Genomic DNA, 16,982 nt, shown 5'->3' with positions numbered 1-16,982 from the left:
GTTATTTTTGGGGCAGTTTCAAAATCCAAGATGGCTGGTCTGGCCTTTGATTGAATGAGCTGTTTTTGACTTCTCATGCATGGTCCACGTATACACAGATTTCAACCAAATCTATTCCAAACTATTCTCTCATGGCCTTGACCAAGTATTGCTATTTTTGGGACCCATTCAAATCCAAGATGCACGGCCACCCTGGCCTCTGATTGGCTCAGACATTTTCAGCATCTTCTCAAATTCCACCAGGCTAATTTCAACCAAACATGGCCCATGTCATCCTCTCGTGGCCATGCATATGTTGTTATTTTTGGGGCCAATTGAAAATCCAATCATTACAAGATGATTCTGTTTTAACCACATTGCATTATCATTCGTATGTATTAATATTAATTTTATTTTAATTATTATTGTAAATACTATCTAAATCTGTTACATGTATGTTTGGTTGTAATTTAGCCACTGTCCCCACTGAATTTGATAAATCATATGAGAAGTTATGAATTACAAAAAATAACCATGAAATGATTTGGACGTAGCTTTTTCTGTTCAAATTCAACTACACAAACTAAGCCTTTCTTGTGTGGAACCTTGCGCAAGCTTCCACAAGTGTAGACATGCTTTCGCAGTTGAAGATATACATGCAGCAAGCTTCAGGGCTCTACCTTAGCGGTAGCCCGGAGTGTTTTGGCTACCGATTTCTCACTCGGACTACCAGATGTCTAACCCCAGTAGTCCGCCGGGCTACCAAATGATTTGACATGTCCAGTCACTCCACAATCAGCAAGACATTTAAGTGATCGGTGTCTGAAATTCCACCCTTTCATGTGCCATGAGTTGCTGAAACTGTTAATTGCTCCCCTAGTCTGACCAACAGTTGGCGGTTGCGCAATATGATTAAGAGAAACAAAGGAATATATTTGCCAGTGGTATGTTTTTTTAACAAAGCGGACTAATATAAATAATTTGAAGTAATTTAGTGGCCAGATATACAGGGTTCGTACGGGTCATAGAATTTCCATTCGGGTCATAGGTTATCTATTCGTAATTATTTATAACAATCAACAATACGGCCCATTGTTTTGACGCCTACTTATAACTAATGCCTTGTATTATCAAGACTATTTGCCGCCAGCTGAAGTCTAAACTAAACCATAACTCAATCGCTGTTTATTTTCTTCTAGGCTACCTATGCAAATTATCAGATTATTGTTTACAAAATTAATATCTGTATTATGTTAAAGAAATGTATAAATTGACAAATGTTTTCAATGTTAAAGATATTAATCTTTCTTACAAATTATTTTTAATTAAATCTCTCTTATCGTTTACTATTGCTTCGTGTGATATCCTCGCTCAAAATGGCATCTGATCATGTCACGTGATAACACAAACACACATGGCGATCCTCTGTCTGGGACAATTGGCTTATGGCATTTACAAGTTTATTGTCATCAATAAACACCGCTATTGTTTTAGAATAAAGGAAAGTTTTGTTAAGATTCTTCGAAATGGCACCTATTAAAAATAGTTACAGCCATTTTAAGTATTAAAATATGCAATATCGATCTTCAGGATCGTACGATTAGCAGACAGTTCTGCACTAGTGCTGGACGCACATTAAAATACTTTTCTTAAGAATCACATTTTCTTTTTACGTCTGTCCGGACTAAGTTCTGCACGTGAAAACCGTATAAAGTGTTTCAATAATAATTATTCTGTAAGCCTTCATTACGAGATTAGGTCTAAAAAAAATTAATAGTAATTAAAAAACAAACAAATACTATTGTGTGTTTCTGGAATTGTACCAAACAAGTTACTGTAGGTAGGATAGGTCGGGTTTTTGGTGGTGGTGGTTTCCAGCCAGTAGTTTCAAATGTGGACATGGATTTTTTTTTTTTTTTTTTTTTTTTTTTTTTTAATTATTATATATATATATATATATATATATATATATATATATATATATATATATATATATATATATATTTCACAGTATATTGCTCATAATTTTAAAAACAACCACCCTAAATGTTTAAATAAAAATATATGATTTTGATTTTTTTCAAGTTATGGGGCTACCAATTTTTACTGAGGGCTACTAGATTTTATAACCTGGTAGGCCGGTGGGCTACCACTGAAAAAACTTAAGGTCAAGGCCTGAGCTTGCAAAATGAAAATATGCTTGCGGGAGGCTTGCACAGTTGAAGATATGCATGCAGCAAGCTTGCAAAAATAAAAACATGCTTGCGGGAAGTTTGCACAGTTGAAGATATGCATGCAGCAAGCTTGCGCATGCTTTCTCAAATGAAAACTACCTTACACAAGCTAAATGTTAGCTTGCAAATAGCTTGCATTGCTTGTACTACCTTGTAACAACCTAGCCACAAGCATGTATTTTTGTTTGCCCGTTTGTCTCCGGTAGACGAACTACAAGTCCTCGTCTTGATCAGAAGTACAGCACAACCAAGCACTCCCATCCAAGGATAATCGGCAGGAAATGGAATGGTAGCAGTCTGCAACTCCCTAGGTACATCTATATTGCGAACATCAGCATCCAACCCGATAGTCAGAAGTCCCTATTTCTGGTCTGCACAGTGTCACCAAAATGATGTAGCATACAGGATCGCAAACATCGCATGACTTCTTGGGATTCATCACTAAGTATCACTATCTATTAGGTAGTTTACTAAAATTCCTTTGGCACTCCTATGCACCATGCGTCCTTTTGCGCCGAGCGTTCTTTTGCGCCATGCGCTTTTTTGCGTCCTTTTGCGCTCTTTTGCACCATGCACTCTTTTGCATCCTTTTGCGCCCTTTTGTGTCGTGCGTCCTTTTGCCCTACTATGCGCCTTTACTGCATCTTTGAGCGCTCTTGTGCGCTCCTTTGTGTCTCTGTTGCATCCTTGTGCGCTCTACTGCACTTCCTATGCACCATGTGCCTTTTCGCACTGTGCATCCTTTTGTGCCTTTACTGCGTTCTTTTGCGTCCTTTTTGTACAAGTGATGAATTGTTTATTTCCTATGCATATCTGTATCCCATTTCCTTGTGTACTGGTGACCATTCCATTCCTGCTGGTTCTAAGTTCCGTCCTGTGGGTCTTCGGACTTGAGGAATCCACAAGCTGGTAAGAGCTCTGTGCTCCGCCTCTTTTATACGGGTGGAAGTGTACCACGTGACTGGCTGCCTACGTGTCCGCTGGTACATGACGTCATTATCTGTGTATCTTCGTCGTAGCCAGTCCACCATAATGAACCTGGAAATAGGTTGCAAATATTCGCTATTTCATAATTATTATTTGTAGAACAGCCAATTAAGAATACTTTCTTGTTTCTTAATATTTATTTCTTCATTTCCAGAATATTATAATTATATAAATTCGTTCTGAAACCTGACAATATTTGCAGCCTATTATAAATTAGCGAAGTAACTATTTCCGCTGTGTTAATTTGTAAATAAAACATTTACAATTCAACTGCGTTTTGTATTTTATCAAAGTACAGGCATAGTCCGTTTCAATATATACATGTATAAATATGAGTTATGGTGTTAAGTGCATGCAAATAAAATGATAAATAAATAATTTACTGATGTAACACGCATGCAAGCCACACAAAAAATCACACCCCGGACCCACCCACTTCGTCCAATCAATTTTATTTCTTAATTTTTTAAATTTTTTAAATTTATTTATATTTATATTTATATTAATTAATTAATTTATTTATTTATTTGTTATATTTTATTATTATAAATATTTTTTAAATTATTATTTTTTGTTTCTAGGAAAAATATTTATATTAAATTAATCATCCACAATATTCAACACTAAATTACCCTAAAAACGCGCCTCTGATTAGTCATAAAATCTTCTGTATACTAGTTAATTACAAAATGAACCCCTTTGACACTTTCTGGCGATGCCCAAAACGAGTACAAACAAAACAGGAGCATAGGCTTTGGGTGGGGGTCATCGGATACCCATCCGCTGAGGCTAAAATACTGTTTTAAATGTTCAATATATTAGGCTATACAGGTGTCCAGGGAAATTATATTTGCTTACATCAGTTTAAATTATTCGTTACAGTTATGCTTTTGTTTTCATGTGTATATATGTGCTTTAATATTTACGTTTTTAAATATTAACACACTTCCACCAACTTTGATATGAATCTACAATCTTCGTCCAATTTTATTTCTTAATTATTATTTTTTATTTTATTTATTTATATTTATATTAATTTATTTAATTATTTATTTATTTATTTATTTTATTTATTTTTTATATTTTATTATTATAAATATTTTTTAAATTATTATTTTTTGTTTCTAGGAAAAATATTTATATTAAATTAATCATCCACAATATTCAACACTAAATTACCCTAAAAACGTGCCTCTGATTAGTCATAAAATGTTCTATATACTAGTTAATTACAAAACGAACCCCTTTGACACTTTCTGGCGATGCCTAAAACGAGTACAAACAAAACAGGAGCATAGGCTTTGGGTGGGGGGTGGGGGGTCATCTGATAGTACCCATCTGCTGAGGCTAAAATACTGTTTTAATGTTCAATATATTAGGCTATACAGGTGTCCAGGGAAATTATATTTGCTTACATCAGTTTAAATTATTCATTACGGTTATGCTTTTGTTTTCATGTGTATATATGTGCTTTAATATTTACGTTTTTAATGATTAATACACTTCCACCAACTTTGATATGAATCTACAATCTTTAAATGATGTTGAATTATCCGACATACTGGTTTTGCTTTCAGAAAATGTACTGAAAATGCATGTTATTATTGTACATGTTTCACTCCTTTAATAGTGTGATTCTAAACATGGCCGCGCACAGTACTTTGACGTCACTGGTCAATAAACCTGTCTATGCAATGTGTTTGTTTAAACTGTATATGCAACTTTAATTCCAGACCGCCATTACTAGATATTCAAATGGTGTAAGAATGGAAATGACATCAAACTTGAATGAAGTCATTTTGAATATCCTTACATAAAAATAAATTAGTGCTTAACATTTTGTGTTTTTTTAACGTTGGAGAGCTTTCAGTATAAGGTTGCTATTAAAATGTTTTTGAATGATGAATATGAATGCATTATAGTGAGAGAAAAAAAATCTATTTCTGCACCTGTAGCTGTTTCCCGAAGTGCTAATTTGGTTTAAAGTGAAGTGCATACACAAGTCTAGCATTTTTTTTTCTGCTCAGTCTGGTTAAAGTCTGCCCTGGTTGGGTAATTATTGAATTAAAAATGTCAAATAAATGCCCCAACAATGAAGTATCATTTTAGGCCTATATTTAATTAATGTTTTTTTGTTTTGTTTTAACACTGACCACCACCCCCTGTAATACAGTCTACTCTCAATTATAACTGGGTGGATAGTCAGTAGAATGCTCACCTGAGATGCATGAGTCATAGTATTGAACCTTGTCAGGGGACTCGTTGAGTTTTTCACATCCCAACAAGTACCCCACAACTGGTATAATATAAAAGGCTGTGGTATCTGTGAGGATCGAACTATCCAATCATATTCATTGTGATAATGGCATTCAAGACAAGCGTCAAGTTGATGCATACAAATAACTTGTGGTGTTCGTCAAACCATCGTAATCATGCTTATCATTGTAATAACGACATTGAAGGCCGCATTGTATGTCATAACGTAAGTTAATCCATATCTGTGACATCACACTATTGTTCAAGGTGTAGATTATTTTGTAGGTGTAGATTATTTTTCAAGAATCAACACCCATGAAACAATGCAATTTGAACTTTGGGACGGATTCGAACCCACTACCAAAAGAACTTAAAATTGTACATTGTAAACAAGTACAACGCATTAGTCCACGAGGCCAAGCATCTGCATCATCAAATGAACATGTAATTTAAGCCTCATAAACCTGATACTAGTGATAGTAATGTATTCTGGCGGAACACAAGAAAGATTGTCGGAAACTAAATTGGAAATCACAGGTTACACGTTTAGCACGTGCATCACGCTTAATGTTAGTTATCCACTGCTGAGGTTTTCTTGACCGAATCATTCAGGTTAGGTCCAAAAGGGTCCTACCATTTTGTGTTATTAGTTTTGTAAATATTCTTTGCCATTTTAATCAATATTTTCATTAAAAAAGATCAAATAGAAGTTAATTTAGCAGTCATGTAATTTTTTAAAATGAATAATGGATTAAGTTGGAGAGTTGCAGAATATACAGTTACATGTAACTGTCGATTCTTGAAATATAAGTCACTTGCATGCCCCTACGGGGCTCGTGGGTTATTTTTCAAGAATTGACAGTTAACCGTGTATCCTCCATTACCTGCATATAGTTCATATGTAATTGTTTTCATAAATTAATGCTTGGTTTTCACACACCTTAACATTTTGAAAAGTGAAATTTTTCACTGGCCTATATGGTTTTTAAAAACTAAGGTCTGCTTACCTAGTGTTAGCACAATCAAGGCAACTTCCCACCCTCTGCTAGGGGGTCTTCCCTTGGTTTGGTCATGATGGACAATGAAACTGAGGACAAGGTTTGTGGTCTACCCATGCACGGATATTCATATACATTCCCTGCAAAGGAGGCAATTTTATGTGATTGAGGATATGGCTCAGGCTGTCTAACTTTTTTTCTAAGTTTTTAAAATTTGCATTAAATTTTGGTGAATTTGGCAAGAGATAGAGCTAAAACACAGTTAGACATCAATGCTTTAAGTGATAACATATCTGCGATATTGTCAGTTCTGTGTTTTGGCAGCCATCTTGAATATTAAAAAAAAAAATTAAAACTACCTGCAAAATTTGTACCTACAAATTTTGACTATTTTAGGTTTATGAACAGCATTAATTTTGAACAGTATTTTTGTACTTGTTGTATAACAGTAACATGTTCTTAACAGATATGCAGGTTTTGTGGTACATACAAGTGTGTGTTTCAAAATAAATATTATGTTATTTCTTGCTCAATATTAACTAGTTGATGCATGTACATGTGTATTTGTTATAAACCCACTGTGTTGAAGAATCTTAACATCTCTTTGACAGGTGCTGGGGTGGCTGTTCATAATAATGACATTTATGTTTGTGGTGGATATGATGGCATGGAGCATTTGGCTACTGCTGAGTACTACAGTACGAGAACTGGTCACTGGACGTCAATACAGAGCATGGCAGTACCTCGCTGTTATATTGGAGCTTGTGTTCTGAGAGGAAGACTTCTTGTTGTGGCTGGGTATGTTGACAGGTTTATGAATTTAGCTTGCCTCAGGCCCGATGGTTTGTAGGATTGATCACCCTTGGTGGTACGGTCAGTTGCTCAAATGATGTTAAATTTTGCACTTGCTAGTTTACACCTGTATTTAATGACATTATTCTGCTAAATGTTGATTATGCTTTGTGATGAATTTGCTTCATTGTTTTACATTAAAAAAAAATTAATTCCCAGATTCTTTAGACAAGTGCATGATTTTAATTATTTTTAAACTCTAAAATCCATGGAATGGGTATTCACAAAATGGCTGGTGCATACCCACAGTCCCATTAATGTGATCCCTGGGCAAAGTAAAGGACATTTCTGATTGTGATATGGTGGCAACATCAACTTTTGCATTTCAGCTTAACATTATTTATTCACATTTTGTTCCATTTCCCCTGAACTATATAGTCCTAGATAATGGAAACTTATGGCCTGGTGCAAATAAGGTGTGACATTTGACACACACAAAAACATTTCTTTAAACATGCACAAATCACCTATTTTTGGATCGGGTACATGTTTTATTTTAACCCCAAAAAAAGTTGATGTTTATTAGTAATATATAACATGAAGATTTCGGCATGCTCTACGAGTAATATCTCGAGAAAGCTGAGTCTCTGAAATAAAAAAGATGGTAACATGCATTACGGAAAGCTGATAAATTAAAATGAACACATATAGCCACATAATATTGCATGCAGGAGGAATAATGCAGATTGGAAACTGTACCATTATGGTTGGGACACATTTAGTAGGTGCAATTTAGGATACAAGTGCAAGTATAAATGTACAGAAGATGGTTAGTAATGTTGGGGAATTGTAGTCTATGACCAGTATTATCCAATAAAGCCTTTTTCTCAATTCTCAAGTATCGATCCATAACTGTTAGAAATAAGCAATTTAGTGAATTTTTGCTTCATTTGACCATTTTAACTGAAAATACTGTCAAAATATCCCCTTTTTGCTCTTGTCATGCAGGGAACAATATTTTGAAATCTGAGGTAACCGAAGTCGGTTCATGTGGTATTTACCTAGGTAACCAATTGTTCGGTTACGTGAATTATATTTGCGTAACCTGTGGATTACCTGATAGGTTACCTTAAAGTTACGTTGAAATTATATTTTAAATACATAATTTTTAGCTCAAACATAAAGTTAAAAAACAAAACAAAAAACCACAACAACACCGTTTTATAAAACAGTTTCTTTAATGCTTGCAAATCGACAGAAGTGACTTGTAGATGTTTCTTTTGTTTTTGTACGATCGTAGCATTGTAGATTTATTATTATTATTATTCACCACTTGCCATCGGGATCGCAAAAAGTAATCTTTAGTTGCCCGAATCTAAAAACCACGGTCCTCGGGCATTGGGCCACCGTATTCTAGAACCTCTGTGCAGCTTCCTGAAGTTAACACTATTAGCCCAGTACTGAAAAAAATACTCAATTACTCACTGGTGCATTATTAGACTAATATTTTTTTTATATATATAAATAACAAATAAAGGCTACCATTTGTCACTGATAATATGTAAAATTTAATATACAGCAGATTAAAAAAAACCCCACCAAAACCCTAAACAACAAATGTCCAGTTCCTCTGAACTATAAAACAGGCTACTCATTGGTGCATGATTAGATTAATAAAAATAAATCTTATAATAACATAAAAAGAAAGACCACAATTTGACACTGATATTTTGCGGTGGCTATGCTACTTTCACTTTATGGATGGTACTTCTATACTACAGTGACGTTCCAAATGTTTGTTATTTAAAGCTCATTATGCGATGTTAGTATTTTTCAGCTTTTGCAACATTTTTGGATTTTTGTCAACGTTAAAACCATTTTCAACATTTGTAAAATTATAGGCAGTCCAATATTATGTCTACATAAATTCCTTTAGAGATAAAATAGCAGCAGATAATTTAGGCGCCTTAGCCATCCGTGCACATTTCTTTAAAACGTTTGGCTTGTCTCTATTCTGAGCCTTCAGTCGCAAGTTACAACCGTTACAATATACCATTGTCTACTAGTTTGCCGTGCATCAAGTATCTAAAAATCAGTCTAAAACATGGATCAGAATACTAGTAGTATGCCTGCATGAATAAACTTCCTGTAATCGTGAAGTTTGCAAGTTTTAATTTCTGAATGTCTACAGGTCACCACGTAACCGATTTGCAGTTCGCGTAAATTTAATTTTGTGTAACCAACACGAAATATTGTGCCCTGGTCATGGTAACAAAACATTTGTTCAAGTTATGTATGTGATTTATATCATGAATATTTGTATTCTATTGCTTTATAAAGGAAAACACTAATATTAGTAATAATCTTTTGTGAATTATAAGTGTGTCACGCAAAAATAGTGATATTTAGTGTAGTTTATGAAGATGTTCATGTTGATAATTCTGCTAGTTGATCGATTCTTCTAAAATTTGGAAAATGTTTAGTCTGTAGGGTTGGTAAGTAGATACATGTAATATCAAGAAAAATAGTATATTTCCATAACTCATATTTTTTATCAGTGCCCCAATACTGGCTTCAAATATTATTCCTCTTATTTGTACCAGGCCTTATAATTTACAGCTGCGCCTATTGATGTTCATTGCTTTATAATGAAGTGTATGGAGTTTTCTTTAAATATATATATATTATATATATTAAAATGAGTTTGCCTAATATAATGAGTAAAAACCTAAAACAAATTGGCTCAGAAGTGATTTTTGTAAATAAAAAAACAATTACTTCAATTCGGCCATCTGTACCTTCATGGCTAATGTTTTTCAGGCTATATATGTTATTTATAAATTGAACATGAGTGTTTTTGATGTTCATGCAAGTATGAAGCATAGAACTGCTGTATGAATGGTATATAGTGTGTTAAATGTGTAAAGCAGTTCTATGCTTCATACTTGCTTGAACATAAAAAATACTCATGTTCACTTTTTATAATTCCAAGAGAATAAAAATACTATGAAATAACAATCAAATTCTTTCTTCAAGAAATTAATACATAGAATAAGGGGAATCCCTGGCCATCTCTGTGGTTTGGCTTCTTTCCATCGATCAGTAGCTGAATGAAAATATTATCAAAAAATTTCATACATTATTACAATTTTTGTTAAAACAATAAATAACATTTAATAATTCAACTTAATGGCTACCGTATAAACAGTCATTCATGGATGAGAATCCTCCGGATTTTTGCGGATTTTATACTTACCCAGTAGTCCAATTTTTATACAAACCAGCATTTCGGCGATTCCAACATGGCTGCGGTTATATTATCCACGTATGTTATCTTCATCACCATTGGTCAGTTTTGATCTCAGATCGGTTAGGTCTCACTACACATGCATATATGTCATCTGCCATTGAATTCCATGTTAAATTGCCCAACTTCAAATGAAGATTGCCAATAGAAAGGTTATCATTGGCACTATAACATACACCATTGCGAACATACATTATGTAAGCATTTATTTCCACTCCAGATTAAATGCACACGTGTGTGTGCACCAACACTCACTCACCCACACCCACACCCACTCATTATATGAAAATATGCATTTTGGGACTATTGTCCATTTGCGTCAAAAGGGAACCAATGAAATGCAATGTAGCTTCATAATGAATAAATATAAAATTCTTATAAAAAAACATATTAATTTATTAAGTTTTAAACCCATACTATCGGGGGGGGGGGGGGGGGGGGGGGGGGGGGGGGGGGGGAGTTCAGGGTAAATTGAAAAGAAAAATTCTTTACAAATTACCATCAAACTGCATAGGTTAAATCTTCTTTTCCGATGCATGTTTTGAAGGAATGCTCACGCATGGCTTTTGGACTGGTATGCGTATTCAACAATATATAATGCACATTATTGCTTAATATTAACAAGTATAATCTCATAAGCCAGCAATAAGTATATATATATATTATTTTTCAATACAAAATAAACCACCATTGTCAAAGTGTCAAAATGACTATTATTTATTTATTTATTTTAACTTATTTTTGTGCTTATATCCAATAAAAGTTCAAGCATGCTGTCCTGAACACACACCTCAGCTATCTGGGCTGTCTGTCCAGGACAGTGGGTTAGTTGTTAGTTGGTTGGTTATTTCTATAGTGGAGAGTTTGTTTTGTATGTCGGGTGTAAGGTGGGGTTTCTGGACTACTGGAGTCCAGATTATCAAGGTCTCACTGTATAAGTGATTACCTGGCATTTAACAGAAACTGCTATATAAACGAAATGTTAGTGTAAGGACATCCAAAATGATGTCATTCGAGTTTGACGTCATTTCCATTCAAAAATAATGTATTAATGTATCTTCGCCAGAGGCTCGCATAATACAATTTTTATTCCTAATATGATATTGACGATACCAAAAAACACTCTGGTAATAACCACATGGCTTGGATTTTACAACATTATCTGATACAACAAAATGCTCGAAACATGACTAATAAAAAGGTAAACTTGTTGTAGCTAGTAATCAAATATTTTATTTTAGTATCAACAACGCAACATGTCTTAAACAGTATTTCATATTATTTGATCACGTTTTCTAGCTTTACAACAAACAGCTGACTTATTGAATAGTAGACTGGTCATGTGGATGTGCAGATGGCGCTTATATTCACACAGTGAGGTAGATCAATTGAACAAAATTGGTTGAAAGCATGTTTAGTTACTAAAAATCGAGATTAAAAAACTTTCACCTTTTTTTTGCCAAACCGAACATTCTTTTTCCAATTTTTATTATTTTTCACAATTTGCGACTTTAGTGAACGATAGCATGAGACCTGCAAATGTCCAGTTTTGCACATGTGCTGCGAACAACAAATTTTTCATCTACCATGTTTTTGAAAGTGGCAATGTTTTGAGATTCTAAATACTTTGGGAAATACCGTTATTTTTTCAAAGATTTGTTAATGGAACACAAACAATATATTAATAATTGACATTTACTATTTTGCTTTTTAAATAATTACTCGAAATTATATATTTTGTTTCACGATACTGATAAATATTTTGGGTATTTCTGTAAGTTATTGTCCATGGAAAGTCCCGAAGTAAACACGTATAGTACAAAATCTACCGGTACATACACATAACAGAAAAAATACTGGTATTTCAGTATACCGGTAATACCATGACTTATGTAGTATTTAAATAACCCATTGGTTTGAAGTTACTTGTTATATGTAATACTAACGATAACGGCTGTGCAACTTTGTGTTTGACCTATGTTGATTTTTTACACAGTACTTGTCAGTTGAGAGCACTACCTAAAATTAGTAGTTACATGTCCCTCTCGACAGAGTTGTATTTTTCACAGAATATATTCTGGCATAGAAATCGATCTGCATTATTGAGTAATTAATGGTGGTGTATATATAACCATATAAGAACATACTCTAGCTTGAGCAGTAGAGCCATTTGCTTATTTTATACTTTTACTCAACATTTATTATATCAAAGTCTATGGTAACCATTATGTTTAGGAAAGTGTTTTACACAATGTATATGCATGATGACATTTTTTCTCCCATTCTGTTGATTGTGTATTTGTATTTTGAGTTTGGTGAACATTAATCAATATTCCTTTTTCTTCACCACAATCATTTACTATTTGTTTTGCTTTTTAGTTATGATGGCCACACTTTGTTAAATTCCACTGAAGAATATAGCCCATTAACAGGGTTGTGGGAACTAGTGGACAACAAAATGGGCACACCACGCTGTGATGCTGGGATAACAGTTGTCAGGATGCTGTGACCAACATGAAGCATTCAGAACCCACAGAACTGAAGATACCAATGAGTTCCATATGGTCAGGCCCTGAGAGTGGTGATAATTGACACTGATTATTGTGAAGTAGCAAACCGGTCATAGTTACAGTACAAAGTGTAACATTCTCAGTAGCTTTTTCAAATAATTGTGAACACACATGTATATAATGATGTGGAGGTGAACAGCAAAAGAAGTTAATAGACAGAAGGAGTTGCAAGAGCAAGAAGAAATGAGTTGAACTCCCCGACCTCTAATAGACTCCTAATAGTAACATTACCTGTTTAGTTATTCAGCAACATGGGTGGGATGTAGCCCAGTGGTAAAGTGGTTGCTTAATGCGCAGTCTGACTAGGATCGATCCCCATTGGTAGGTCCATTGAGGTATTTTTTGTTCAATTAGTGCACCATTAATGGTATATCAAAGGCAGTGGTATGTGCTATCCTGTCCAGTGTTTCTGCCACAAAGAAATGTTTGGGTATGGTGCTATGAACCTGAATGCAACCGCAGTCAATAGGGGGTATTGGGTGCCTACCCCAGAAAGAAAATGGGTTAGGTTTAGGGTTAGAGTTAAGAAAATCATACAGTAATTATAAAAATAAAAATAAATCTCCAAAAACATGTGGGTATAGCGCCATACCCATTTTACTCACTGGCAGAAACCCTGCTGTCTGAAGCAGTGGTGCACATATATGTATCAGATCCCTTGCTACTAATAAAAAAAATGGTAGCTGGTTTTGTCTCTAAGACGATTATGTAAAAATTGTCAAATGTTTGACATCCAATAGATAATAAATCAATGTGCTCAGTGGTGTCATTAAACAAAATAAACTATCTTTTTATTCTGGTCAAACTTTGTGATGAATTTGCAGTTTATATTTCGTATAGTTTTTAGTTCGCTACCGGTCCAACCAGAGGTGACTATAGGTTTCATCTCCATCCATCTGTATGTCTGTCTGTCTGTCCATCCGTCTGTTCCATATATGTTTTCCGGATATTTTTTTGGAGAAGGCTTTGAGATATTGAGCTGAAATTTTGTACTTAGCTTTATCATATACTGTTACAGATCAAGTTTGACTTGTATGGTGATTTACTAATTTTTTGACAGAATTATGGCCCTTGAACTTAGGAGATATGAAAAACATTTTCGGACTTTTGTTTAGGAGATATGAAAAACATTTCCGGACTTTTGTTTTACTATACCTGAAAATATTATGGTGAAATTTTATATATACATTGTAGCTTTATCATGTACTGTTACAGATCAAGTGTAACTTTCATGGTGATTTACTCATTTTTGACGGAAGTATGGCCCTTGAACGTAGGCAATGTGAAACTTGATTTTCCAGACTTCCTTTTTAGAAGGCCTTTAGGTATTGAACTGAAATTTTTTATATATCTTTATCATGTACTGTTACAGATGAACTTTTAACTTCATGCCAATTTACCCATTTTTGACAAGAGTTATGACCCTTGAACCATGCCAGGGTGGTGACGGACTTTCTCAGGTAACAAGGTGTAACCAGGATGGATTGCCCAGCATATTCGCCTTACTTGGCTCCAACAGAGCACGTCTGGGATGCATTGGGCTGGTGAGTTTGGGATCAACACTCACCTCCCACCAACCTGCAAGATCTGGGTCAACTTCTTGTGGCAGAGTGACAGACCATTCCCCAAGACTTCTTCAGGCGTCTGATCAGCAGCATGAAACATCGATGTCACGCATCGAATGTCTTCGCGCATGGTGTGGATTCACACACTATTAAACGAATGTGCTAATGTGTAAACTCAATGTTTCACCCCCTCCAACTTTGACAGCATGTCACGTGACTCACTTGTTTACAGTGTTGTTTATTTATTGTTGTAAATATGGAACAATAAATAAAAGTTTGGATATAGTTTACATCAATCTAATTCACACTGAAACTGATTTTTTGGATATTACTTTTTGATCTTTAGATTATTTTGATTAGTATAATAATGATGCAGGTTTTGAACGTGACAGGATAACAGTTTTCTGTTTGGGTTTTACCCAATATCAGGATGGGTTTAATCATATTGTATAATTTTTCAAAACTAAGGTTTTACAAAGCGATCTTAGCTCTAAGATTACCTTAAATGCATAGTCACTGTATACACTTAAAGTGATCTTAGCACTAAGATCGCTTCGTAAAACGGGGCCCTGGTGAGTAAATGTCCTTCAGACAAAACATTCGATAGAAATTTCCTACTATTTATACATTGGTACAAAGCATATCCACTGAGATAACGTTTGTGATTTCAAAACCCGATATTTTTAATTGCTATACCTGCCACTGAACTCATATTTTGCATAAATTGTTATAACAGTGGGTGATTTTGAAATCCAATCTTTTAAAGAATCATTCTACATGTATGTGTATTTTATAACACATGCAAGTGTTCAAAAAGTATTTGACTTAAACAGAGACCTGGGCTACATTCAGCCAGTCCGAGCAGAAAAACATCCGCTAGACTGGTGTGTTCACTTCAGGGTAAATCAAATGGTCACGTCGGAAACCAACATTAGTGAAACGTTTGCTGGCTGAACTTGGAGCAGATATTTGCATGTAATAATGTACGTAAAAGTATATTTTTACAAATTATTTGAAAATATACAAGTCATAAATTAGCATGTTTGCTATGCTTAGATTTTGGTAGATTTGTAGTATATGTATATGTTATATAATATTGTTTGCTTTGTATTAACATAATAAAGAAAATTCTGTTGCAATTTTGTCCGGGTGTTCCTCAGATTAACTGAACTAAAATGATTGCTCTTTTTCTGATAAAATGTTTTCGGGTTTCACTGAATATAAGTACTGTACTGAATGAATAGCATCTATGAACTCAGTGGCGACAGCAGGAGTTTTATGGTGAGAAGGTGCAATGTCAAACAAGCTATTTGCCAACTGTCACTTAAATTTACATTATATGATGAGGAAAGCAATCTTTCTTTGAAAAAAAAAAAAAAAAAAAAAAAAAAGGCCGACCAACTTGCTTAATCCCCCCACTCCCAAACTGAAATTCAAAATGGGAATGTACCATAATGTACCATAATATGTGGATTTTCGGCCCATTTTGAATTTCATTTTGGGAGCAAGTACCACATCACCCTTAGTAGAGTGGCATGGGCCACCTTTTTTCGGGTTAATGCCCCAAAGTCATACGACTACATTATAGTTCATTTGAAAGTTTATTATCTAGTTTATCATAGGTCTTGATGTGGTGGACAAATATGGTCACATTTAAAAAAAATTTTTTTTTAAAGATGTCACATGACCTAAGTACATTTTTATTTGAAAAAACCCATGTTAGTCTTGCAGCAGAGGCTGAAAAAGAGCCTTAGTTTTTGAGTAACCTAGACCAGAGTATAACATTTGTCACTGTGGCTGAAATTAATCTCTAAGATGTTGTATTTATACACCTATCAGCAAGTACAAACACCTAGCCAATATAGCCTGAATAAATACATGAATGGATGCATTTGTGAGTGAATAAGTGAGTATGAATGAATGAATGAATGTTTAGTAAAACTCCAGTACAAAAAACCTTGAGGGTTGTTCACAAAACAACCTCAATGTGTTGTACATAATCCATAGTACATACTACTGTCTTCAGATTTCTTCTCAACCGACAGGGTCGGACTAACCCAGTGGCAAAGCGCTCGGCTGATGTGCGGTCAGTTTGGGATCGATCCGTCGGTGGGCTTATTGGACTATTTCTCGTTCCAGCTAGTGCACCACGACTGGTATATCAAAGGCTATGGAATGGTGCATATAAAATATCCCTTGCTACTAATGAATAAAAAATAACAAAATAAATCGTGGGTTTCCCCAACCATGTAGGCTACTCTCTACCGTTCTTACAACTTTCTGTCATATATCTA

The 16,982-nt window shown here is 34.5% G+C and overlaps 1 protein-coding gene across 2 annotated transcripts in view; it reads left to right on the top strand.

Annotated features, from left to right (window-relative positions):
- LOC121368237 (kelch-like protein 12) overlaps positions 1-14,198 on the top strand; it is a 151,993-nt gene extending 137,795 nt beyond the window's left edge. For both annotated transcript variants that reach the window (XM_041492876.1, XM_041492877.1), the window contains 2 exons: positions 7,066-7,252; positions 12,933-14,198. In XM_041492876.1, coding sequence (XP_041348810.1) covers positions 7,066-7,252; positions 12,933-13,062 — 317 coding nt within the window. In that variant the 3' untranslated portion in view covers positions 13,063-14,198. The remainder of the gene's footprint in view (positions 1-7,065; positions 7,253-12,932) is intronic.
- The last annotated feature ends 2,784 nt before the right edge of the window (positions 14,199-16,982 follow it).

Source organism: Gigantopelta aegis, chromosome 3, assembly GCF_016097555.1.
Source record: "Gigantopelta aegis isolate Gae_Host chromosome 3, Gae_host_genome, whole genome shotgun sequence".
Lineage (NCBI taxonomy): Eukaryota > Metazoa > Mollusca > Gastropoda > Neomphalida > Peltospiridae > Gigantopelta > Gigantopelta aegis.
This window is presented reverse-complemented; position numbering and strand designations above follow the sequence as displayed.